The sequence below is a fragment of the Gadus chalcogrammus genome, chromosome 13 (assembly GCF_026213295.1).
Source record: "Gadus chalcogrammus isolate NIFS_2021 chromosome 13, NIFS_Gcha_1.0, whole genome shotgun sequence".
Classification (NCBI taxonomy): Eukaryota; Metazoa; Chordata; class Actinopteri; order Gadiformes; family Gadidae; genus Gadus; species Gadus chalcogrammus.
In genome coordinates, this window is record NC_079424.1 from 4,028,728 (window position 1) to 4,054,032 (window position 25,305).

The window sequence follows — 25,305 nt, forward strand, 5'->3', positions numbered from 1 at the left end:
CAACAACCTGACCTACACACACAATAATGTGTTGGCTCTTATGAAATATCATATTTTGCATACTTTAAAATTATGATTATAAACTAGCCCAAACGGCAATGACTAATCTACTTGGTTTTGTCCCCATAGTCAGTCTACTCTACATGTACTAAACCCCTATTTCAAAAATGTCCTGCATCTGTACTGTCTAACCCCTACCTGCTTCTTAATTTCCGGTCTCTGTACTGTCTGACCCCCACCTGCTCCTTAATGACCTGTCTAACCCCTACCTGCTCCTCAATGACCGGTCTCTTTACTGTCCAACCTCTACCAGCTCCTTAATGACCTGTCTATGATTTCACCTCAAGTTTCTTTGTAATAAAACGGCTGCTTAATAACTAGTAATACTGAGGAGACATAAAAGTGCAAGCCTTCAATGCTCCAGTTTGCAAATTGATATGGAATTACCACATTTATATTATTAACAGCGATAAGTACAACACAAAGCCCTCTAAAAAAATCATTCTTTAAATGATGCAGATATAAAATAAACTTTTGACACCAATAAGTATCTGCATAAACAGAACATACAAGAAAAGAGTGATACAAATAAATGACAAACAAATTAAAGAATTGACAGGTTTTCCCATCAATAAATATTTATTATGTTTACATTTCAGTGAAATGCATGATAATCATCCAACTTTCTACACAGAACATTACACAAAGTCACGAACACACATTTTAGTCATTGTAATAAAGCTCAAGATTGACCTAAAAAAGGAGTCTTAGCAAACAGCAGTTGATACAACCTATCAATGGAGTTCTAAGTTTGATTATCATTTTACTGGATATATGGAAAAGAAAAGGAAATAAAATCAAAATCCTAGAAGCTCCTTTAATGTGAGATAGGCCATTTTATTTCAAAACATTACCATTGGACTAAGGCAAAGGAATACTATAAGATTATATTATACATACCACATGGATAATCCCATAGTGAATTTAATGCTTGAATAATTTATAAAAGGTGCAGTAAATATGAACACCTAAAATTGCATTTGAGTAATAGAATCTGAATGGATCACGCTGAAGATTTAAGTTGACCTATTCAGTGGTTTCCTTTGTGCGTAGCCTATATTCCTGATAATCATAGTCATTTTTCCCATTGAGTTCTATATTGTATTTGCTTGGAAGCTTTAAACATTTTGCATGTAGTTGCAAAACAATAAACAATTATGATCGTAATGTGAATTACCTAAAAAATGTCTCTAGCCCAGCAACATGTAAAGGAAATTCTAAAAATGTCAGTATAAAAGTCGAGCGATGAAGGAAAACCCACATCGTAAAGTATCCCGTGTATATATGTTGGAGATTGTATCGGAGAGGGTTTTGAAAAACATTTTCTGAATACATTTAATTCAATCTGTCTGATGAGCACTTTAAGCTGATTGCATTCGGTTCAGTTCCCCTCGGGAGATGGACGGGCCGGGGGGGGGGGGTTTAGTGGAGAGAGCTACACATCTTAAGTCAAATAACAAAAGCGTTGCACCCTACCAAGACACTCGCAGACAATTATATAGGCCCCAAATAGAAAGGACTTGGTGTGTGTGCAGAGGAGCCCAGCAGGGTTGGACACTGACACAAACAAAAGAACAGGAATGGTTTACAGTGTGAGCATGATTATGCGGTTTGCATATTCACTGTTCAACAACTCATGTTGCATCCGTGTGCATTTACCACAGTCTACATTGTAGGATTGAAAAGGAGAACTTAAATCCAGTAAATAAGTAGAGTACACAAGTGTCCACCAACGAGGAAAATATCATGATGGGGTCAACCCATTTGGTGGGTCTAAACTTATAGAGCTTAAAGCTCCGTAATAATTAAAACATCTGGTTGGGGTTACCCTCTTTAGGTCGTGTCCATTTACTCAAAGGGGGCAAAGAAAGGTGTCGAAACAGAACAGGACAAACGACCAGAAAACCCACACAGGATGGGAGCAAATCATGTGTACAGAATGGTGCAAGGTGAACATTTTGAAATCCAGCAGCATGTATTTTTTTAAACATCCGGGCGTGTTTCGAGCATCGAGACAAACCAAGACGGCGCTCTACAGTAGGGTGTCATCTGTGCATCCCCCCTCCAGGCCGTAGCGGAACTCTTGGAGGTTGGAGACCCCGTAGAAGTGGACGCAGGCGGCCGCCACCACCAGAACGTGGAATATCTGATGGGAGTGAAACTGTGGAGAGAACAGAGCTGGCTTAGAACACACTTCCCTTGCGCTTGGAGCACAAATTAAAAGCATAATACATGATTATCTTGCATCATCAAAAATATATAATTGGATAAAAGCATTTGAAAGATCTTACACACACACACACACACACACACACACACACACACACACTTTACATTACAAACGTACCCAGATGTCACACTTCCCGGGGAAGTAGCGCTCCGGGATCCTGGCTGCGTACAGCCCTGCCCCAGTGATGTACATGGCTCCCATCAGGTAGAACCAGCCCATCTGGCCCACCGTGGTGGCCTTCACGAAGCCCTCCTCGATGGTAAAGTGCATGGTTGGCACGATGCCGCTGAGCCCCAAGCCCATGAACACGCCTGGGGGAGGGGGACGACACGCAGCCAAAGATTTAGAGGTTACCCCAAAGCGCACACACTGAAAAAAAAACGAACTCAAAGATAATTACAAATGTTTCAATCCTATATGGAAAATAAAAATCTTCTTTTTTCATAAAAGCCATTTTTTTTCAAATCATTACCATTGGACTAAGGCAAAGGAATACTACAAGATCATATTATATTATACATGCTTTATGCATAAATTATGCTGGTTCTAGTTATAACTACAAATGTTTGACTCCTGACTCTCAAAAAAAGTCCCACTCCATGTTTAGCCGTCGTTAATCATTCCCCAGGTGAGAGGATGCGTAAAGGGGTACCTGCTCTGGTGGGCCTGTGACGAGGTGTGGAGAAGCGGTCCCACTGGGCCACGACGATGGCGGCGATGCCCAGGACGCACACGATGGTGAGGTAGATGAGGCGGGGCTGGGGGGAGCAGTAGAAGGAGTAGTAGAGCCACGGCACGAAGGAGCCCATGATGAGCAGAGCGATGCCCGAGTAGTCCAGTCTGAGGAGACGGGAGGTAACGAACGTAAAGAACACAGTCGTTTACTGGGCCTGTCCAACATGTAAATGTCTGTAATGTCATTTTACTCTGCTAACACATGTGCACATTGAATAAATAGGCAGCAACTTGAATTCAAAGAACAGAAATGTGTTGTGATAACAGGAGCTGGGTAAAATCACAAAGAACCGTGTCAAAACCCAGAGAGCTGTGTAAAATCACAAAGAGCCTTGTAAAAACACACAGAGCTGTGCAAAAAAACATGCAAAGCCGCGTAGGAACACAGGTAGCTGCGAAACATACTTGGAGAAGGTGCGAGACACTTTCTCGGAGTGGCAGTACACGGTGTGGAAGAGCCAGGAGAAGCTGAGGCACAGGACGGCGCCCAGGAAGAACATCCCGAACACCACCTTCTCTTGCAGCGGGGCCATGAAGTACACGTTGGGTCTCAGCAGGGTCAGCGTCCCCAGGCAGATGAACATGATCAGCCCTGCAGGTCACAAAACCACTTCATCACCGCTGCTCTAACAACACTCATGCACATGGAGATAGATCCTTTAACCCATCAGTAGTTGGGTCAAAATATGTGCCCAAATGCTCTGCTTCAACAGGGCACCGAGTTCTAGAAGATCCATCCTGCTGTTCAAAGAGCGGCCCTTTACATGAGCCCATGACAACACGCAGGGCAGACTCACCCACTAAGTGGGTCCAGATGTTGCCCGTCTCTGTGTGGATTCTGAAGATGCTGCCGAAGCAGGCGCGGAACGAGGGCATGGGCGGTCTGTGTCCGTGCAAGAGGTAGTCGTTGTCCTTCAGCCACTCCGGGAGCACGTGGAAGGGGATGACCCTCCAGCGGCCCTCCCACACCTGAGGAACGCCGGTCGTTAAGTCACAGAGGTCCTCAAGGTAGTAAACAATCGGACCGTTTCACCAGTCAGCCGAGACAACAGGTGAGTTGCAGGTGAGTCAGTGTTCATTCGTAGCGACGCCCGGCTTTTAAGGCCGCAGCACGGGCAAAAGTCAAACCACATCTTTCACCTTGTGGGACAATAAAGTTAATCTTTAATCTTCTTAAATCTAAAACAGGCCAGCCTAGTTTAACAGCCTGACATCTGGTTCACTCCCCAACGTCCTTTATGAATCACAAAAACCCGACACGACTTAACAAGAGTAGATTTCAGTGCATTGGTGGTGTTTCTAATAGTGTATCAAATACATTTAAGATTGACATTTGTTAGTAGGGGTCAGCTACGGGTGTATGATGTTGAAAGACCCGACACACCCAATGACCCATCGTTCCATCTCTGATGATGTGTCTAAGTGCATCAATAGATGTATATCAAACTGTTGTTAACTGCAAAAGCACTCGGTCATTACTTTGTGAACGAACTCCTCCATCTTCTCCATGGCGTGATGCGCCTGGAGAGGCAAGGTGAGCACCTCTCCCACCTCGTCGTCGTCCTCGTCATCCTCGCCCAGCATGGACGCCCCCTTCAACACACACAGAGAACCATGACGCCCGGGCCGATCGCATTTGTATTTTCTGCAAACAGTCGTCGACACACTCTAGCCGGGTCTCACCTCGGTGTGCAGGCCTTTAGAACCCGTGGGTCTTCCCCCTTCCTCTAGCAGCGGTCCCAGCTCCATCAGAGCCACGTCGGGGACCTGGGAGTCCTCTGAGATCCGGCAGTCTGCATCGCTGGCAGATCCGTTTCGGCCTGACATAGGAAGGCTGCCTGATGACTTATTCAGAGCCTGTATTCCGCCGGGCGGTCCTGGACGACTTCTGCCAGAGCCGTAAACAAACAAGCAGGGATCAGTGAAAGCTGATTAAAAAAGAAAAATGACAAAATTAAACGGGCTATAAATAAAACAGCCGGTGATGCCTTTCCTGATCTTGACTCTAGTGGATATTTCAAATCAAAACCACCAGCAAAGCTGATGCATTTGAATGTGTTAACTAGATAGGCTTGCAATAAAAATATGTATGGAATAGTTTGACAAATAGCTGCAAATTACAATAAACCGCAGAGTGGTGATAATAAAACAGAAATGTATGCCAATAAACCAAAAAGTGATGCCAATAAACCAGAAAGTGATCAAAGGAGCAGTTTCCAGTGAACAAGGTGCGACAATAACACGGGACGGGTTGTTGTCGCACCTTCCTCACTGGAGACTGTCGGCTCCTTCGATCACTTTTTGCTTTAATGTCATCACTTTGTTGACGTGCTCTATAGATACCACACGTTGTGGTACGTCTGATCTCACCCGTCGGTGAATGTGTTGTCCGTGTTATTTGATGTGGTGCTAGCCTCGTTACCTCGCAGCTAGCCTGTCCTGCAGCCGACGGAGGGGCGCGCAGATCTCAATCTTTAGGAACCCGGCGCACTACTAAACATTTCTAGTTCACCCAAACGCGTTCACGTAGACGGATGGAAGTGTGCTAAAGGGCAGTTGTTACCTGATAAGGTAGCGTACACACCAGGTACATGAATTATCAATAACGAAATAGGATCTTTGCGGAAGTGAGAACGCTTCCGCGAAGATGAGAGCGACGCGTATCAAAGTAAGAGTCCCGTGGTCCACAGCTGGGAGGAGACTATCGACACATGACAAAATAAGAGCTATACGACGCACTTTTTGCAATACAATGTACAATCATCCATTTTTTTACGTTTTAATGGCTCTTCCTTGTCGTATTAGTATGTTTTAAATGGCTACATTATGTATTTCCACCTCCTTAATTTGCTGTTGTGGATCATGGTTTGTGCGTGTTGGTGTGTGTCGTCAATGTTTTTACACTACAGTGAGCGAATGGAGAAGGAGTGAAATAAGATGGATTCAGCTTTTATCTATGAAATACTCGTTTATAAAGTCAATTAAATAAACATAGTTAAACATTGTGCCACGGTTTCATTTTATTGATATTTTTTTACAACACGGTAAATATATAAAAACTACTTTTCTAGCATCATCTCTAAACTCCTACAGCAACAAAATAAATACAACTTATAAAAACACAAGTAAAGAAGCATTAACAAGGTAACAATGTATTTTCTTTTTTTACATCTATATACACTGTACTCATCAGAGATTGTCAATTCTGGTTACAGTCTTTTACATTCAGCTCAATGTATTTATGTACGTTTAAAACATTGACGGGTCCAGTGGTGTGAATCCTAATAATTTAAGGAATAAATAGCATTCTGGAAGACACATGTCGTTCGGTCATGGTCATGTCAAACATCCACTCACAGAATGTACCTTGTCTAAACCCTTAGTGTCTGTGAAGTCTTCGTAAAGTTTTTTTTACAGATTCTCAATCTGCATATCTTATTCTTTATCAGACTTCATCGGGAGGTGAAATAATTTCATACCATGCATTGTATTTTCACTATAAAGATCCATGCAGATTTATTGAACTGTAGTATGTTGGGAAGATTTCCACGGTTTGGATGCATGAACCAAGGACCCAAAATGCGAGGGGCAGAATTCATATTATACTGATTATACCTTCCATTTCTTTAATTTTACCTAAAGTGTTTGCGGTCAATATTAATATAAATGACTTGATTTTGGCGTAGAAATATTCCAAAAGTGAATGTGAGTATATCTGCTATCAGTCATGTAGGATAATAATATCAGACCACAATAACATCGCTCTACCGAGTTAGTTTAGGAATGGAATAAAGAACAACTAAACATTTGATTGCCATGATTGTTAAGTCACATTATCTAAATTTCATATTTTCAGTGATTATATTACACGCATTCTGTATGCTATGACATACCTATAATAAACTACAACTAGTTACCATGGAGAAGCAGGCATTGCCCTAAGGCCTTCGGCAGATCAACTATCCATCTGTCAGGTTTCATTCCCCAGGAATTACGATTGTTAGGAAGTCAAATCTTCTGAAACGTCATGTAGAAAAAAAAATAAACAGCGACTACATCATGCCCGGACTCCCACAGCTCAGCGGTTAGGAAGCGTCTTCTCTCCTGGTCTGCGAACACCGTGGGGGTCCCGCGTGGGCCCTCAGACCTGACTGACGGCCCTCGAGGAGTCCTCTGCGAGCCAGCGGCGGGGCCCCTCGTCCAGGGGCCTCTGCTGGGCTTGGGGTTTCAGGACCTATGGATCAGACGCACGGCAATTGGAATCTGCTTTTTTAATAAGTTTCAATCTTAGCATTACTTATTTTGTTAGATATAAAACAAAATGTAATTGTATCACCTAGCTCAGTGGTTCTAATATGGGGGTACTTTGGAGTACTGAAGGGGGGAAATAAATAAAAATAATAATTCATTCTTGGAAGCTAGACAAAAGAGATTAGAGAGAAGTTAGCCAACAGGGGAGAAATTAGGGGAGTAATTAGCCAACAGTTGCATGAAGAACAGGTCCATGTTTCTCACTACTTTTAATGTTCATGTTTACAGAGCCAAATATAACATACATACATTATTTATGTTAATTTTATTAATTTACTCCCAACATTTTTTTGTGCCGCTGAAGAGGGTACTCAGCTGATAAAATATCTTAGGAGGTACGGTACACGAGTAGAATCAGTTTGAGAACCACTGATCTAGCTTATTCAATCATCATTCATCTAATCATTCAATCATCATTCATCTACTCATTCTATAATTTTTCCTATATTCATTCAATCATCATTCATCTACTCATTCAATCATCATTCATCTACTCATTCAATCATTTTTCCTATATTCAGTCAATCATTTTTCATCTATTCATTCAACCATCGTACATATATTCAATCAACCATCTTTCATCTATTCTTTCAATCATCTTTCATATATTCATTCAATCATCTTTCATATATTCAGTCAATCATCATTCATCTACTCATTCAATCATCATTCATCGACTCATTCAATCATCATTCATCTATTCATTCGACCATCGTGCATACATTCATTCAACCATCTTTCAATCATCTTTTATACATATTCATTCAATCATCATTCATCTACTCATTCAATCCTCTTCCCTCCATTAGTGGGTTCTCTCCTGACCTGCTCCTGATACCTTTGATTGTGGGCGAGGGGCGACCCCCAGTCCGGTACCGTCTTCACGCGGACCGCCCCCTGCCGGTCCAGGGAGCGGGGGCGCGGCGCTCTGAGCTGGTTCCGGTGGTGCCAGGACTTGAGCTGGTCGTCCACCAGCACGCGGGGGGGGGGGCCCCCGTCGGACCGGTAGCGCTGGGGCTCCCACAGCGACGGGGAGCGGGCGAGCTTCCCCTCCTGGGGGGCCCGCCGGGGGCCCGTCACAGGGGGGGCCTCGGCGTACATGTAGTCCCGTCTGTTGTTGGGAGCGGCCTGGGGGCCGTGGTGCCCCCGGAACAGGTCCAGGTTCCGGGCGTACGCCACGTCCCCGGGGTAGTGGTGGGGGTTGGAGCTGGGACCAGACTGGTAGCGGGGGGGTCCCTGGTGGTAGAGGCCGGGCCCCTGGAAGGCATGAACGCCGGGCCTGCCTTGGGGGCCCGGGTGCTGGAAGGGTCTGGCTCTGGGGAAGTCCCTCTGCGGCTCCTGGCAGACGGAGCCCGACCGCGGGGTGGAGCAGTGGTCCGAGTAACCGTCCTCAGAGTTCGCCTGGTTTCCACGGAAGGGGGGGTACCCCCTGGGGGTCTCTGGGGGTCCATAGTGGCCTGGAGGGTACCTACTGGTCTCTGGGGGTCCATAGTGGCCTGGAGGGTACCTAGTGGTCTCTGGGGGTCCATAGTGGCCTGGAGGGTACCTAGTGGTCTCTGGGGGTCCATAGTGGCCTGGAGCGTACCTAGTGGTCTCTGGGGGTCCATAGTGGCCTTGAGGGTACCCCCTTGTGCTCTCTGGGGGTCCATAGTGGCCTTGAGGGTACCTAGTGGTCTCTGGAGGTCCATAGTGGCCTTGAGGGTACCCCCTTGTGCTCTCTGGTGGTCCATAATGGCCTGGAGGGTACCTCATGGTCTCTGGTGGTCCATATTGTCCTTCAGGGTTCCTAGTGGTCTCTGGGGGGCCATAGCGGTCTGTAAGGTTCTCTGGGGGTCCATAGAGTCCTTCAGGGTACCCCCGAGTGGACTCTGGGACTGTGGATCCATACTGGTTCACAGGGTTCTCCCCAGCGTTCTCCGGAGTTCCATAGTGGCTTGCAGGACTCCCTCCCGCGGTCTCTGGTTCTATGGGTTCATACTGGTCGGCAGGGTTCTGTGGGGAACCATAATGGTCGGCAGGGTTCTCTGGTGTTCCACACTGGTCAGCAGGGTTATCTGGTGTTCCATACTGGTCTTCAGGGTTCTGTGGGGAACCATACTGGTATGCAGGGTTCTGTGGTGAACCATACTGGTCGGCAGGGTTCCCCCCAGCGGTGTCTGGCGTTGTGACAGAGCAGTCCGTCAGGCGTCTCCTGGCAGATCGCGGGCGACCTCTTCTCTCCTCCAGGGGAGCTTCAGGGTTGGAGATCCTGTGAAGAAAGGCAGGAGTTGATTTTTCAAACATTTAAACTCCAAATGTGCTAAATATGTGTAGCTGGTGGGGTCATGGGGTCGATGGGGTCGAGGGGTCATGGCTGTGGACCCTACCTGAGGGAGAGGTGTCGATGGAGGCGTGGCTCCGGATTAGTAGGGCTGCCATTGGCCAGGCGGTCACACAGCTGCAGCTGGGCCAGCTGCTGTGGCAGGCTGGGGTTTCCCAGGCAGGCTTCCAGGGGCGGGAGGACCTGGCTGGAGGCGGGGCTACTAGACCACCCAGGAGGGAGAAGAAGAGCTTAGTGAGGGTGTGACGGAGAGGGGATCTCATCAAGGGTGACATAAGGCATGGCGCACAGCACGCCTGAACCACCGGTCTCTGAGAAATAAAGTATCATCTCATCCTCCTGGATACATTTTCGATGACAATTAAGAACCATAGTATCTAAAATAATTAGAATAAAATGTGAAGTGCATTTTATAGCGTATATATAATGTGTACTTTCCTTAAAATCGACATAAAGAGTAAAGTAAACACCAGACCAAAAAAAAACAAAAAAACACTAGAACACAAATGACCAGCAGAGGGAGCCAGTGAGCCGAAGAGCCTTGGTACCTGGCCGCGCTCTTCGTGCTGGAGCGGTTCTTCTTGGTCTTCTGGAAGGGCTGGTCCAGGCTGGACTCCGACCAGGGGGAGGGCTGGATGGGCGGGGCCTCAGACTCGGGGTTGGAGGAGAAGCTCAGCATGGAGTCCAGCCCCGGGGAGCCGGCTCTCCCGGGCGTAAGCAGGCCCGGAGGGAGCTGGCTGGGGCTGAGCAGGCTGGGGGTGCGCCTGATTTGCGTGTGGTGGCTCAGGGTGCGTCGGATCGGCGTGAGCTGGCTCGGCGTGCGTTTGACCGGCGGCGTGCGAGGCTGCGTGGCCATTGGGAAGGACACGAGGGAGGAGTTGGCGCTGGAGGGGGGAGACGACGCGGGGAAGGACTGAGGGAGGGGGTCCTGCTCCTGACCCGGAGGTCCCGAGGACGGCAGCGGAGGAGGGAGCACCTCTACCGGAAGGACGACAACGACGTTACCACGACGACCACCACATCAACGTGGGTCGAACCCCAGGGCACAAAAACTAACATCCACTGCATGAAAACGAAATGTACAATGATGAAATGTTTACTGCAGCGCGGACAGAATCCGAAGGGACAACATGTGGTACTGATATCAAAAGGAGCTCGTCTAAATCATACCTTCATCAAGGAGCGGCGAATCCGACAGAGAACTGTCGTCTGAATTCCCGAGCTCTGGAAAGCAGAATACTTTGTTTCAATAACACTGCGCAGATTTAAAAGAGTCAAAAAGATTTTTCAGGACATTTATCTAATCTTTTGAAGCAATGAATTATCTAAAATAATATAGCCTACAGATATAAATACATACAATTAAAGAACCTAAATAAAATAACCTAAATAGTTCCAGGGAATATTTTTCAGTCTAAAATCCAAAAAGTCAATCTGAAGGTCACTTTAGAACATGTTTGATTGTTAAAGTCGATCTTAAGGGCACTTTAATACATGTTTGATTGTTAAAGTCGATCTTAAGGGCACTTTAAAACATGTTTGATTGTTAAAGTCGATCTTAAGGGCACTTTAAAACATTTTTGATTGTTAAAGAAGATCTTAAGGGCACTTTAAAACATTTTTGATTGTTAAAGAAGATCTTAAGGGCACTTTAAAACATGTTTGATTGTTAAAGTCGATCTTAAGGGCACTTTAAAACATGTTTGATTGTTAAAGTCAATCTTAAGGGCACTTTAAAACATGTTTGATTGTTAAAGTCAATCTTAAAGGCACTTTAAAACATGTTTGATTGTGCCCTGCAGTGGGGGTTCAAACTCTTACCTTGGAGGGGGACATTGAAAGCAGGCAGCGGTGAGGAGCGGCCATGTTGGAGGCGGAGCCGGAAGGCCGTCTCCTGCAGCTCCTTCACCCTCTTCTCCTCCCGCTTGCACTGCTGCAGCCGGCTCCTCCTCACCGCCTTGTTCTGGTGCTCCTCTCGGCACAGCCGCCGCGCCGCCTCGTAGATCTTCAGCTGCAGGGCCAGCTCCGAGTCCACCAGGCTCAGAGGGGAGTCCTGCTGCCAGGGCCAGACGCACACATCAGCAGCACATTGTGGTGGTGTCATGGTGTGGATAGTGATGGTAACATGGTGTGGATAGTGATGGTAACATGGTGTGGATAGTGATGGTAACATGCTGTGGATAGTGATGGTAACATGGTGTGGATAGTGATGGTAACATGCTGTGGATAGTGATGGTAACATGTTATAGATAGGGGTAGTCTCTGGGGCTGAAGGGGACCGTTACCTCATGTCCGCGGGGGATGCTTTGCACGTCCAACTGAAACGAGGCTCCGATCCGCCGTCGGACCTTGGGGGGCGACTCTCCATGAGAGAGGGGGTAGTCTGCCGACAGCTCGCCCGTCAGCTCCTAACAGGGAAGGGGTCGACACAACGCAGCTCATTATTCAACCGGAACTTCATCCCAACAGTGTTTGTGTGGGCGGCATGGGGATCAGGAGTTAGAGGCGGGCTGGCTGGTAACCGGTAGGCTGCTAGTTTGATCCCCGGCTCCTCCTAGCTGAGTGTTGAGGTGTCTCTGAGCGAGACCCCTCACCCTAACGGCCGCCGACGAGCTGGCGGTCGCCTTTACGTGGTGGACACCGACGTCGACGTGTGTGCATGTGGGCATGAATGGATGAATGTTGAATGCAATATTGTGAAGCACTTTGAGCGGCCACTGGTTAGAAAGGCGCCGTTAGAAAGTCAATTGACCATTTAAATAGATGTACACCTAGAGGATTTGGCCGGTGTGTTGTGGCCCCTGGTTAAGGGTCCTCACAGTCTACGCCGAGAAGTGAATCCAGCCCTGATTTCGGTTCCTCTCCTCCATGGTGCACACGTGCTCTGAGATCAGCCGGCTGACAGCCTTTGTATTCCAAACAAGGCTTCAGGAGCCCACGTAGCTGTACCTCTGTTCTGTTGCGTAAGATCATATGAACTGCCCTGGCCAGGTAGTTGTCTCCCATAGTCGTCACTGACTTGGAGACGGAGAGATAGAAATCGAACCGTTGGAATATCTTCAATCTGAAGAATCCTATTCAAGACGTGTCGAGGCATACCAGATATTTGAGGGATCTGTTGCACAATATCGCTGCGAGTATCACCTTTCAAAAGCTACGTTCCAGGGCTCCCATTACTATGTAACAGGACATACCGCGACACCGAAACAAACCCCCACGGATGCACGTATTGCACTACCGCGTTTAATTCAGTTTTCATTCGAGCGGAGTCTTCCAAACCCCCCCAGGCTGTGAGGCACGCTCCAGGGGAAGTGTTAGCTCACGGTCCTCCCTTCATCCCCGTCACCGGAGCATTTGTCATGAGATCCTTCCATTAGCCGCTCGGCGTGTCCGGACAGGACCGCCCCACCCCCCCGGCCGTTGACACCCCAGCGCAGTGTGAGAGGTTTTCTCCTCCTCAGCCACTAAAACGTAACCCAGAAGTCCCCGGGGCGGAACGAGGGTCTTCGCATAGCTGAGGCGCGGCAGATGAGGCACCTGAGGTTATTTGATTTGTTTAAGCTGATGTAAGCCGGATTCTTCACTCATATGTTTTGTAAGTATATATGCATGTTGAATTTAGAACAAACTTCCCTGAGAATTGTACTCAGTAGCCCATCAGTGATTGTTTTTTTAAGGATTAAATGTAACTTTCACTATCTCACTGATCTAAATGAGAGATATTGGGAGTGGGGGCTTGTCCAGGAAATACCAAAGAGACAGACGCAAGGCTTTTCAAAAAAAGGCAGAGAAAGACTTAAAGATCCTTCCTATAAAGAAACAAAACCCCTTCATTCAGTGCAATTACTTCCTCTATCTGTAAGCAATACAAGGAAGAGTTTGTGCGTGTGGGAGAATATCAATTACACTTCTCTCTCTCTCCACAGTCCACAGGAGAAGGCTTTAGTATGGCCCACAGCCCTTGAATGTGTATCAGCTTGCCTGATGACTGTACATCCTGTGCAACCGTTTTGGACGAGCAGATCAAACCCACTAACTGTATCCAATCTGCCTTACGTCTCACTTTGCCCAGCGCGGCGGACTAACAGGTTTACTCACGGCCTCTCGGATGCACAGCTTCTTGAGCTCCAGGACGCAGATCTGCAGCCGCTCCTGGAGTGACTGGTGCTTCAGCTTCATGGCCCGGGTGTGGGTGGTCACATCCTTGGTGGTGGTGGTGGGGCTGTCGGAACCTGGAAGGGGCAACCGCAGGACGTCAGAACGGGAGGACTTCATCACATGATGATGATGATGATGATGATGATGATGATGAGGAGGAAGGAACTTTTAATCTGGGCCGAATGGGGGTGTGAGAATGTGCTTATTGAATGATTCTCACCAGTTGGTTTCGTTCTGAAAACTAAATGGTTGAAAAAGTGAAAGAAGAAGTATTTTAGTCAAATCTTTTGGGTGACTTTTTGGAAAATGTTTATTAATAGATGACAACCTAAAAATAAATGTTGAAGCAATGCGATGGCTCAAGTTAAGTTATAAATCTCCTGGTTTCATTTCCTCTCGCAGTAAACCGCTTCACTAAGGTCATGCGTCTGGCTGAAGCTGGCCGTCTCCGATGACTAATGACGTTTGGATTATCAGATTTAAGACACCATTATATGAGGTTCCACCTCTACTGGTTCTGCCATCACCCTGCCAGGAACAAAGGTGTGACAGACAAACAGAAACCCGTCTGGACAAATGCCTTGCTCAAAGGGTAATTCCTCATTATGGAAGGCAGGTCGATGAGCTGGACAGCTTAAGAAAAGGACACATAAATGCTAGTATTGATAAAGGAGGCTCTCCCTTGTCAAATATCCTGTCTATACTAATCGTCCTGGGATCAAAGTCTGACCCAAAATCCATTCAGCAGAGGTCCCTCAAAAAAACTAACCACGGCTTCTGACTGGAGATCATTAAGAGGTTGCTGTTGCTGGTAAATATGAACCAATTCCATACCGATTGGTCAAACATATGCATCCCAGGAATGCCATGGCAGTGAAAAAAGTATTAAGCACTTGTTACATTGACTCAGGATTCCATTCTCCCTGACGTGTCAGGGTGCATTCATTGGCAGGTCTCTAGAGTTATTGTTTACTTCAACGCACAAAGACACATTCAGAATAAGCAACAAATACCATTTGTTGCGGTCACAATGGGCTACACGCATCTCCACTAAGGCCCTGCCCAGCTAGAGCTCTCACATGACCGCCTTCCTCCCTGTGACAGCCATAGGATCACCGGCTCCCCAGTGTCCCAGATGACTACCAGGGTCAGAGACAGGGCTGGCTGCGAGGAGCGGACGTGTGGCCAATAAAGATAATATTCATGTCAATATTATTAACACAATACTGATATGGAAATGCCATACGGACAGTTTCGACCAAGCGCATGGAAAAAGTGTGTTAGTCAGTGAGTGAGCGAGCAAGCAGAATTGTGCATGTTGCTTTAATAAGTACAATTTTGGATTCATGTGCTGAAAACATCCTCCCTCCAAAACGATACAATCAAGGCCGCCTCAGCTCCGGCCTTGAGTCGCGTTGGAAGGTGACGAGGCTAATGCATGAAGGAACACGACCGTGGCAGTGGGTTGAGAGGTCTTACCCGAGTGGAGGATGATGCCACTGTCCGTGTCGCTCATCTCCCCGTTCCCCTCCATGGTGGGGTGTCCTGGCCGGTCAGGAGAGAAGACACAGGCTTCTGGCCCGCCTCACCATGCCCCGTCGGGGCTACAAAAGACAGCTCCCCGTTTCCCAGAGTCACGGTTGGTTCGTCTACCGGCCCCGCATGCCTGGGAACCAATGAAAAGTGCCAGAGTCCTTATTTTAGCGCTCTTCCTTTGTGAATGATTTGCTTAATGCAACCCTTTGAATCTACCGGCTCCAACTGATTTACGGCCCCGTCCTGCGGGCAGAGTGAATAAAACGGAGCAGGGAGGTATGTATCACCACAGGCAAAGGCCCACACGTCAAACCCAATGCCTTTTGACCTCGGGCCCACACGTGTCAAAACAACATTCCCAAGGATCAACAACACAGAACCAACATTGCTTCTTCTTCCTCCTGGTTGTCCTGTTTGATGCTCTGCGAGTATAACTGTATCAGAGTTCTGGTCATGTCGGGGGCGCCCCGGTGGCTCACAGGTTAGAGCACGTACCGTCTTGGGGTCGGCTTAGCTCAGGAGGTAGACCAGTTGTCTCGTAACCGAAAGGTTGCTAGTTCGATCCCCAGCTCCTCCTAGCTGAGTGTTGATGTGTCCCTGAGCAAGACACTTCTAACCCTAACTGCTCCTGACGAGCTGGCTGTCGCCTTGCATGGTTGACTCTGCAGTCGGTGTGTCAATGTGTGTATTAACCGATGTAAATCGCTTTGGATTAAAAGCGTCTGCTAAATGCCGTAATTGTAATATAGGCTCAGTGCTGGTCGCGACGACCTGAGTTTGAATCTGTCCCGTGGTCCTTTGCTGAATGTCCTCCCCTCGATGTCCCACATCTTCCTATCGATCACTCTATAATAAAGCATAAAAATGCAACAAAAAAAAAATCTCTAAAGAGTTCAGGTCATGTCTGTTGACAGTAGAAATGTCAGTGCGGATTGATCCAACGATGACTGGTGTCCCTGGGGTGGGGTGGGCGGTTTAGGTCATAGTCTACCCAGGAGTGAGTACACACGTCCGTCACTCTTTACAGTCTGAGCAGTTTCCTGTGGCTACTTGCCCTGAAACTCTGACATCACCCGAGCGCCGCTATCTCAGCGGCAGCGATAACCACCTGACTGCTACGATGCGTGAGACGCAGCTCAGGGAAAATAGACTTGAGGAACGGCAGGTTGATTATTAACCGCCTCCCTCCGTGGGTCTGTGTGGAGAGCTCAGACTGGGCGTCTAGGCTCAAGCCATTGTTTGGGAGATTCCTTCGCTCCCCCCCTCTCCATTCATACGGCGGAATCAATTGTATATTCTAAAAGTCAAGTCTAACTAATTAACTAACCAGATTTTAAAGGAAGCAGTGATTCATTCAAATGCCAACATGTATTTTCTATTATCTATGAGATGTTTCTTTTAGCTTGTGAAGCCAGTATAACTTATGAATTTTGATTCTGTAAACTAAAAAGAGTAAATAGTGATTAAAAAAACACATTTACCCTGGGTTCACTTCCATTAAAAAACAAAACTAAAAGTACACTAATACTTAAAAAACACTAATACTTTAAAGACATGTGACAGTGAGTCAGATACAAATGTTTTCAGATAGAAATGTACTTATTGTTAACGCCGCGTTTTCTCAAATCACTTTATGAACAACTGTATGAAGCGCCCAAAAGCACTTGCCTATGAGCTGTGATTGATCAACATGAGCGAACCCACTTAGACTCACTCACTGATTCCCTCAGATCCTCTGTTGCTTTGCATACAATACAGACAGTGAGCTAATGGCAGCTCGAACCCAAACCCACTGCCTCTACCCCCATGAAAACAGACACACACACACACACACACACACCAGTAAGGTTAACCCATGGAATACCTAAACAAGAGGCACTTACATTAAAGAGAAGGGTAGAGTCAGAGCACCATGGATACAGCCTCCTGGCTCAGTCCTGCCTAGCATAGAGTGTGAGTGTGCATTGTGGGAGGATGTCGGGAGACTCACCTACTCCGGTGACTCGCCCACTAGGAGTGGCCCGGGGTCAATCTCAAATAGCTCAGCTGTTGTGTTTGAGCATGAAACACTGTCAACATTAACCGAGATAATGACACATTTCATTTCACTCCCTAGTGCGCTGAAATGTGAAACCGCAGGAATTGCTTGGCAGCGCCATTAGCGACTGAAACAGGGGGTACTTGAATGATAAGTATGCCAATCGCACCCATGAGCCAGAGCAGGGAAAGCATCTCACAGTGTGAGGATAATATGTGTTTACCAGCCCGGTGCTACTGAATATTGAGGAGCAGATAACAACCAGAGCTACTGCAATCTGTGAGTTTATTTCCTTGATACCAGGTGTATCTCAAACTATCAACAACCACTCAATCCTATTGGCACTGACTCGTCACCTATACCCCCCCACCCCAGGTCGTAGGTCAATCTTCTTCATTTTACAAACCCAAGACAAAAGGAAGCTTGTATTCCGTTCCCTCTTTCTGCAGCTGCTCAGCCAATCAACTGTCAACAGAATATGCAACGCAAAATCTACTGCCATCTCCTGGACTTCACCAAGTGACCTTTTAGTGAACTGGAAACTCAATCGTGGAACGAGCCATCCCGGACTCCAGTTCCGTTACGATCAAAGCACATCATTTTTTTACCCCGCCGTTTGAAATGTGCAGAAGCACGGCCGTCCATTTCACCAATAACGCGGCCACGCCGTCATGTGGCGTCCACACAATTCGCGGCGTCCGCACCTGCTCGGCCCGGCGCCTCGCTCGCATTCACTGGGAATCCTCGTATTAATTCCGGCTTTCCAGGAATGTCTGCGCTCAAGACCCTCACAACAAGGCCCCCGTGATTCCCAGACACATCTCGGGTGACATGGCACCAGAGCCAGGGCCGGCCGCACACACACACACACTCTGGAGGACTGACTTCTCCTCGCTCAGCTCCAGATCCAGGCCGGTGGAAGCCCGCTCATAATGAGTGCTGGGTTCATCTGACAACATGAACGGGTTTCAGCATGCACCAAGGCTGATCAGACCCTCATTGTGTTTCACCCGGTTGGGTTACTACTGAAAAGGTTAAACACCACACTCATGAAGAGTTGGTCTTGCATAACATTTTCTATAGAAACACCTGATGGGGATTTTATTTCTCTAAATCAGCCTAATTTTATTTAGGAATCGCGAGTCAACAAACAAACTTTGACCTCCACAAATTTGCTTCGGCCAAAACGGTGAACATTATAAATAGGCTCACGCAGAACCTTAAGATGGAGGAAGATGGCTCTCTAGAGAATGTTTGGAATCCTCTCTATACTAAGTGGAACGGTATCCTCTCTAGACTGTGTGGAACCCTCTCTAGACTCTATGGAACCCTCCCTAGACTCTATGGAACCCTCTCTAGACTCTATGGAACCCTCTGACTACTTCACTAATCCCATTGTCTCGTGAGGTATGCAAAAGGCACAAATTGGGCCACGACTACAAACCATGGATTGTTCCTAAAGGTTGGACACAGAGAGGACTCCTGCATACACGTGTGTAAATGGGCCTGAGGGAGAAGGTACAGCCACCCAGAAAGGCTTGCATGTGATAAATGTGTTGTGTGTATTGTGGGGAGGCGATTTCGCTGAAGAATCAAAATAGCATGTCGGCGGGGGAGTAGCGTTATGGAATGTGTCCCCACCCTGCTTCACAGCAGGAACACCGTGCCTGCTCCGTCACCTAGGAGGCTGGCCCCGCACCACCTAATCTTCTGGGAAGAAAGGGGCTCCAGTATGGAGTCTAGCGACTGCATTAGAAAGTAGCTTTAGTTTGTGGCCGTCAAGGTTGGCTTATGCAAACCAGGAACCCCGAAGAGACGGAGGGCATTGCAAATGCATTAAAATGACTGGGAAAACATTCTTTAAATATTCCTGGAGCGCAGTCTCTACCACGAGCGGGCCGCTGTCTCCACAGACAGACGGACAGACCGGCGGGTTACCAGCCTGCAGCTGATATATAAGGCCTGTTTATCTTCTAGAACAATGCATCATTTGCAGAGCGACAAATGTGTTTGTGACCAATGCATTAAACAAAATGCATACACCGAATGCATTAAACGCTTTCAAATATAAGAAAAACATTTTGTAGAAGGCACATAGGAGTAAGTAAGACAACTAGCTGACATTACATATGCAAGAGCAGAGAGTAAACACTTTCATTATGACCAATTAGCTGGTCTATCTTGTGATGCAATGCTTTTTACGTAATGATGATAAGTGACAACTTTTATAGTAGAAAGTAGTAGAAAAACTAAATCCGTTTTTGGAGGTCCATAATTAGATCATATCCCTGTGTGAGATTGAGATGCTTCAAGTCTTTTGACTTGCAGCATAAGCTCAAAAGACTCATTTTTAAAAAGCTCTGTAGTTCAGCAAAGTATATACTGCTGGATGATAATAGTTGTTGTGATGAAATAGTTTCCCAACATAGGTTGGGAACTGTCTGTCTCCTTGTTTCTAACAGACAAGCCTGTTTGTTACAACCGATCCTGAAACAACAATAACATGGGCTCAATGTAAACAGTCAAAGAGGATGTTGGACAACAATAACTTTGCCACCCCGTAACTTCCCTTGCTGGAGACGGCATTGAGACGCTGATCACTGGCACAGTAAATATCTAAACTTCATGTACATGTGATGGGACAACCAGTAAACCGGCCAAAAACACAAGTCTACTGCGAGACAATGATGATCAAGTGTCCTTAAAACTTCACACAAAACGTTAACAAAACCAGTATAGTCAGAAACCGTAGTATAAGTACAGATGGGAGCATGGCTCTGGTTACCCAGCATGCTGATGGTCATTCAGTGAATCTCTGCTCTCCGCTAACTGGGCGGACTGGAAACTTTTTCAAACTCCGTTGCAAACAGACTGCAGGAAGAGTCTCTGCACCGCATGTTAACAATGCATATCTGCTCATAACTGCAGACCTCCAAAACCCCTAGGAGTGAGTAGTTTTGCACTTACCTTAAACAATCTGCTACCTAGCCCTCCGAGGAGCTACTAGCCTCTTCTGGTCCAAGCTGCTCCGGATCCCGGAGTGTTGAAGTCCAGCTCGGGTTTTACTGGCGGCTCGGACCGGAGTTAAGAACGCAGAGCACGACTTCGCTGGACTGGCTTTTACTTTTCAGTGGAGGCGTAAAGTATGAAAGATGAATAAAGTATAAAAGCGCTTATTTTTAAATTAAAACGAGTTTGGGCAAAGTTGGCCCAGCATACCTCGACTGGGAGCGGAGAGCCTGGATGTTGAGGCTTAGAGGTCTGGAGGTTTAGAGGTCTAGAGGTCTACTCTAGTCTAGAGGACTGGAGGTCTGGTCCCGGGCTGAGATGCCACAGTACTGGGCAAGCAGCACGTCGAGGGCGTCTCGCGTGGTGGTGGGGAGGTGTAGACCTCAAACAGGGTGGAGGTGTAGACCTCAAACAGGGTGGAGGTGTAGACTATAACAGGGTGGAGGTGTAGACCTATAACAGGGTGGAGGTGTAGACTATAACAGGGTGGAGGTGTAGACTATAACAGGGTGGAGGTGTAGACCTATAATAACAGGGTGGAGGTGTAGACTATAACAGGGTGGAGGTGTAGACTATAACAGGGTGGAGGTGTAGACTATAACAGGGTGGAGGTGTAGACTATAACAACACTTTAGGGTGTATTTGATTCAGTCCGTTTTTTCCACTACTGAATCAATCATTGATTTGATACAAGTACAAACGTGATTAGATTACAGAGGAGGATAATTGTTCTGTGTATTTCTGCAAGGGCTGATGAATCATGTGTTATGCAATTTGAGTCTTAGTGACAGCAACAACTTTAATAAACTCTTACTAAGTCAACAATTGAATGCAATATATATATATATATATATATATATATATATATATATATATATATATATTCATGAACATGAAATTAAATTAAATAATTTATCAAGCTTAATTCAGGTATTAGCATACATTTTAATTGATGAAAATACCTGAATAAAGCTTATTGATCGTTCTTGCATAGGGCTACTAGAATATGCGTTCAGATTTCAGATGTAATGCTTTGTTGTAGAAAATCTTCTTAAATTACAGATGCATGTTGCTATTATTTCGCACACTAGATGTCAGTAGTGCTCTGCGTTTGTCAGGTGACAGAGTAACGACCGTTACGATGAACACAATAAAACACGGTGACACTATTATGCTTTATTACACATGAAATGACAGAACAGAAAGTAAAAGAGCAGAAACTACTCCCACACACACACGCACACACACTTTCACACACAAACACACACTCACGTTCACACACAGAACAAAACAATCAACAATCAAACAAAAGATGTCTCAATAAACGGTTGAAGCCAAACTGCCACACACTTTAAGAACCCATCGAGGCTTTAGTCATAACTTAACTCTAAAGGAAACTACAGCTGAGGGAGTTAACTAGGCCTGCTTCTACACAGCTCCACCACAAGGCTGCTCCCTGCTCGCGGTTGGCCCCCCGCCTCCTACACCTCCAGCTTGGGCTTCATCACCAGCCGGTACACCATCTGGTAGCCGTCGTCCCAGGCGTACAGCAGCTGCTCGCGGGGGTTGTACTTGAGGCTGGAGTGGGCTCCGTAGCGCTTGGGGAAGTAGACGAGCGGCGCCTCCTCGCCGCTCACCAGGCCGTTGACGTCGAACACGCACTGCACGCGGGAGCGCCCCGGCTGCGGCGTGTTGTACACCACGTACAGCGTGCCGCAGATCACGAAGGACGCCTCGGCGTTCTCCGTGGGGCAGGGCGTGTCCCAGCTCTGCTCCAGGTCGAGGGTGCGGGCGTCCATCTTGGCGAGGGAGATGTGCGGGAGGTTCTGGCGCGTGGCGTGGACCACCCACAGCCCCTCCTCGTCCACCGCCAGGTCGATGACCGTCTCCGGGGTCAGGCCGTACACCGGCACGTGGTCGGCGGCGGGGAACACCACGCTGTCCGCCAGCGACGAGTTCCTCAGGTCGTACTTCAACACCCTCAGCTGGTCGCTGACGTAGTACAGGTGGTGCTGGTACACCAGGTGGCCCGTGCCCTGCCACAGCGACGGCAGGCTGAGGGCGCGGGCCAGGGAGGCGTCGTCGGGCGAGGCGGTGAAATCCTGCAGCGAGGCGAACTCGTAGACGGTGCCCTGGTCCGTGCCGTTCAGGACGTACACCTTCCCCGAGGCCCCGCCCACGTCTTTGGTCCACATGCCCTTCGGCCCTCCCAGCTTCTTCACGATCTTCATGGCTTTGATGCTGGAGATCATCTCGCTGCAGTCTAGGGACAGAGGTCAGGTGAAGGGTTAAAGGTCAGGTGAAGGGTTCATCAGCTACAGTCTAGGGACAGAGGTCAGGTGAAGGGTTAAAGGTCAGGTGAAGGGTTCTTCAGCTACAGTCTAGGGTCAAAGTCCATGTGAAGGTTCAGAGGTCAGGTTAGGGGAGAGGTTATCAGCTAAAGTCTAGGATCGGAGATCAGGTGAAGGGTTAAAGGTGAAGGGTTCATCAGCCACAGTCTAGGGTCAGAGGTCAGAGGTCAGCTGCAGTTAGGGTTTATCAGCACATCAACAAGCAGATGAAAAAGCAACAAAACAAACCCAACATCGATGCTGAGCGAGGATCCAACCCCTTTGCTCGACCAACAGACACCTGACCTTCTAGTCCGGGCCCCGGTGCCTCAAACAGACACCCACCTCCCCCCGTGGGTCCTCACCTGAGAGCTGAGCGTAGCGCGCCTTGTTCCTCTCCTTCACCTGGGTCACCTGCTGCTCCACCAGCTTTTCGTCCACGTCCACGCAGGGCGGGGCGCCGTTCTGCGTCTCCATGTAGTCCATCTCCCGCTCCACGCGGTCCACGCGGGCGCCCACGCCGTCCAGGTTCAGCCTCAGCGACTCCTTCTCCTTGTCCAGGTTGTCCAGCTGCGCCACCATCTGCTGCTTCAGCTCGCGGAGTTCCGCCGCGTAGCGCGTCGTCTGCTCGTGCCACAGGGTGATGCGGTCCTGGTGAACCCCCGAGTAGGGTCAGGGGTCAAAGGGTCAAAAGGTCATCTGGAGAAACACGCTGAGATTCATGGTTCCTGTTCCCGATGTTGTGCGGCTGATCCGAAACTGATCGATGCCCGCGCACAACGCAAACACACACACACACACACACACACACACACATGCAAGAATACACACATATACACAGAGATGCGCACACATGCACACACACACATTCACACACATACACAGATACACGCATGCACAAACGCACACATTCACAGACGCACACGCACAAAAAACACCCGTGCACACATACACATATACGCACAGACGCACGCACACAAACAGACGCACACACCCACGCATACACACTGGTAACAGAAGATCTAATATTACATAATATTTCAATTGGAAATGCAGCAAAGGAAACCAACCAAATACTCCTCCCCAGGGTTTATAGGAAAATAATGAAACACAAAAGCACAATGGAGCGATTCTTGTGGAGAAGAATATCCTGTTGATGTCTAACAGCAGCCAGCCCTCAGGATACTACTAATATTGGTTTCCTTGAGAGAGCGCTTTGTTCTGTAAACCCTTTGGCAAGAGGATCACACTTCACTCAAATACAGAGTAAGGCCCAATCCCATTTCTACCCCTTACCCCTTCCCCTTACCCCTTCCCCTTACCCCTTCAAAACAAGGGGGAGGGGGAAGGGGAAGGGGTAAGGGGTAGAAATGGGATATATACCTGGAAACGTTCAGGTTGTTGTATTGTTCTTATTATAGAGTTGAACTAACATGGTTTTAATTAAAGAGACTGTCGCCATGGTTGGTCTTCCAGACTTTGCTTCTTTCCAAGCAGTTTGAGCATACCTGTTTTAAATGCCATTAAAAAATAGATATTAATTATGTCATAGACCAATCCTTGAACAAGTGCAACGTGGAGGTTTAAGGGGAACGTGTCATCAGTGACTGGAAACTGCAGCCCATTAATTAGCCCTACATCCTTCAGGAGCATCAGCCAATTACCAGTCAGAACGCAAAGGAGGAAAATACATCGAGGAAAATCTTCCCAGAAGTTCCCTCCTCAAATTCCATGATGGTTTCCTGCCGCTGGAAAGTTTCTCCTCAGCGGGTGGCCCTGGAGCCCTGGGCCAGCGGGGAGAAGGCGGGGGTCTTACCTCGATGGCCAGCAGCCTGCGCTCCAGGTAGTCGATCAGGGCCTGATGCTGTGCCCCGGCCAGGCAGGCGGCGGTCAGCAGCAAAACGAGCGCCCTCATGTCTGCTGCGCGGGGATCGGGAGAGCTGGACTCAGCTGGTCGCGGCGGAGGGGAGCTGGAGCAGGACTGGGGGGACCGGGAGAGGGACGGAGCTCTACTGGAATGTTTCAGGGAGGAGCTGAACACATCTGGCGCTGATGGACCCACACAGCCTTAAAGAAACACCAGTGCAGACAACCTCTCCTGCCCCCCCCATCCCCCTGCTTCTGCCCCTCTGCCCGGCTGGAGCAGCCTGCACAGGACAGGACGTCTGAAGGGAGGACGTGAGACATATAGTCGGTGCTGTCTATTTATGCACGGCTTTATGTCTCCATGTATATTCTTCCTCATGAAATGTTTTTTCATAGGTCCTTTGGCACTTCTAATAAACAAAGACCACACAGAGACATCGATTATAATTATGCATTGCAAAGACAGATGTCCGCAATATGATGTCATGAAAATTGTAAAATGTAAATCATAAATAAATATTATAAAAAATATTTGGATATTTGAATACAAATATGTATATGTTCGCTCTGTTCTGTTGATGAATACATTTTTAATCATTTATTCTCTATCCCTAGCGGACACAAATAAAATGCTTTTGTTTTATTCAATTATTTAAATGCCTTTTTTTAATTCATAATTATTCAATTATAGCGCAATATGTGCAAATAAGTA

The 25,305-nt window shown here is 47.5% G+C and overlaps 3 protein-coding genes across 10 annotated transcripts; all 3 read right to left on the reverse strand.

The window, feature by feature from the left end:
• Positions 1-532: 532 nt before the first annotated feature.
• adipor1a (adiponectin receptor 1a) lies at positions 533-5,719 on the reverse strand. Of its 3 annotated transcripts, none has more exons than XM_056605879.1 (8): positions 5,448-5,719; positions 4,709-4,913; positions 4,505-4,618; positions 3,823-3,994; positions 3,431-3,617; positions 2,943-3,130; positions 2,408-2,601; positions 533-2,221 (listed from the first exon to the last, which is right to left on the reverse strand). In XM_056605879.1, the coding sequence occupies exons 2-8, from the start codon at positions 4,850-4,852 to the stop codon at positions 2,093-2,095; spliced, it is 1,128 nt and encodes a 375-aa protein (XP_056461854.1). In that variant the 5' UTR covers positions 4,853-4,913; positions 5,448-5,719; the 3' UTR covers positions 533-2,092. The 3 variants fall into 3 exon arrangements, with proteins under 3 accessions (XP_056461854.1, XP_056461856.1, XP_056461855.1); XM_056605881.1 differs by having other exon boundaries at positions 5,589-5,696; XM_056605880.1 differs by having other exon boundaries at positions 5,396-5,692.
• A 796-nt stretch (positions 5,720-6,515) lies between these two features.
• On the reverse strand, positions 6,516-20,707 carry LOC130401868 (innate immunity activator protein-like). 6 transcript variants are annotated; one of them, XM_056605875.1, is made up of 11 exons: positions 20,356-20,707; positions 15,294-15,480; positions 14,035-14,055; positions 13,755-13,888; positions 11,942-12,064; positions 11,478-11,709; positions 10,827-10,880; positions 10,205-10,634; positions 9,703-9,858; positions 8,162-9,584; positions 6,516-7,259 (listed from the first exon to the last, which is right to left on the reverse strand). In XM_056605875.1, exons 2-11 carry the CDS (start codon positions 15,346-15,348, stop codon positions 7,167-7,169), a joined length of 2,721 nt encoding a protein of 906 aa, XP_056461850.1. In that variant the 5' UTR covers positions 15,349-15,480; positions 20,356-20,707; the 3' UTR covers positions 6,516-7,166. The 6 variants fall into 6 exon arrangements, with proteins under 6 accessions (XP_056461850.1, XP_056461848.1, XP_056461849.1 ...); XM_056605873.1 differs by having other exon boundaries at positions 11,478-11,712; XM_056605874.1 differs by lacking the exon at positions 20,356-20,707 and adding an exon at positions 17,234-17,396 and having other exon boundaries at positions 11,478-11,712.
• Positions 20,708-21,454: 747 nt separating this feature from the next.
• olfml3b (olfactomedin-like 3b) lies at positions 21,455-24,732 on the reverse strand. The gene is made up of 3 exons (XM_056606026.1): positions 24,544-24,732; positions 23,093-23,378; positions 21,455-22,660 (listed from the first exon to the last, which is right to left on the reverse strand). Exons 1-3 carry the CDS (start codon positions 24,640-24,642, stop codon positions 21,879-21,881), a joined length of 1,167 nt encoding a protein of 388 aa, XP_056462001.1. The 5' UTR covers positions 24,643-24,732; the 3' UTR covers positions 21,455-21,878.
• Positions 24,733-25,305: the final 573 nt, after the last annotated feature.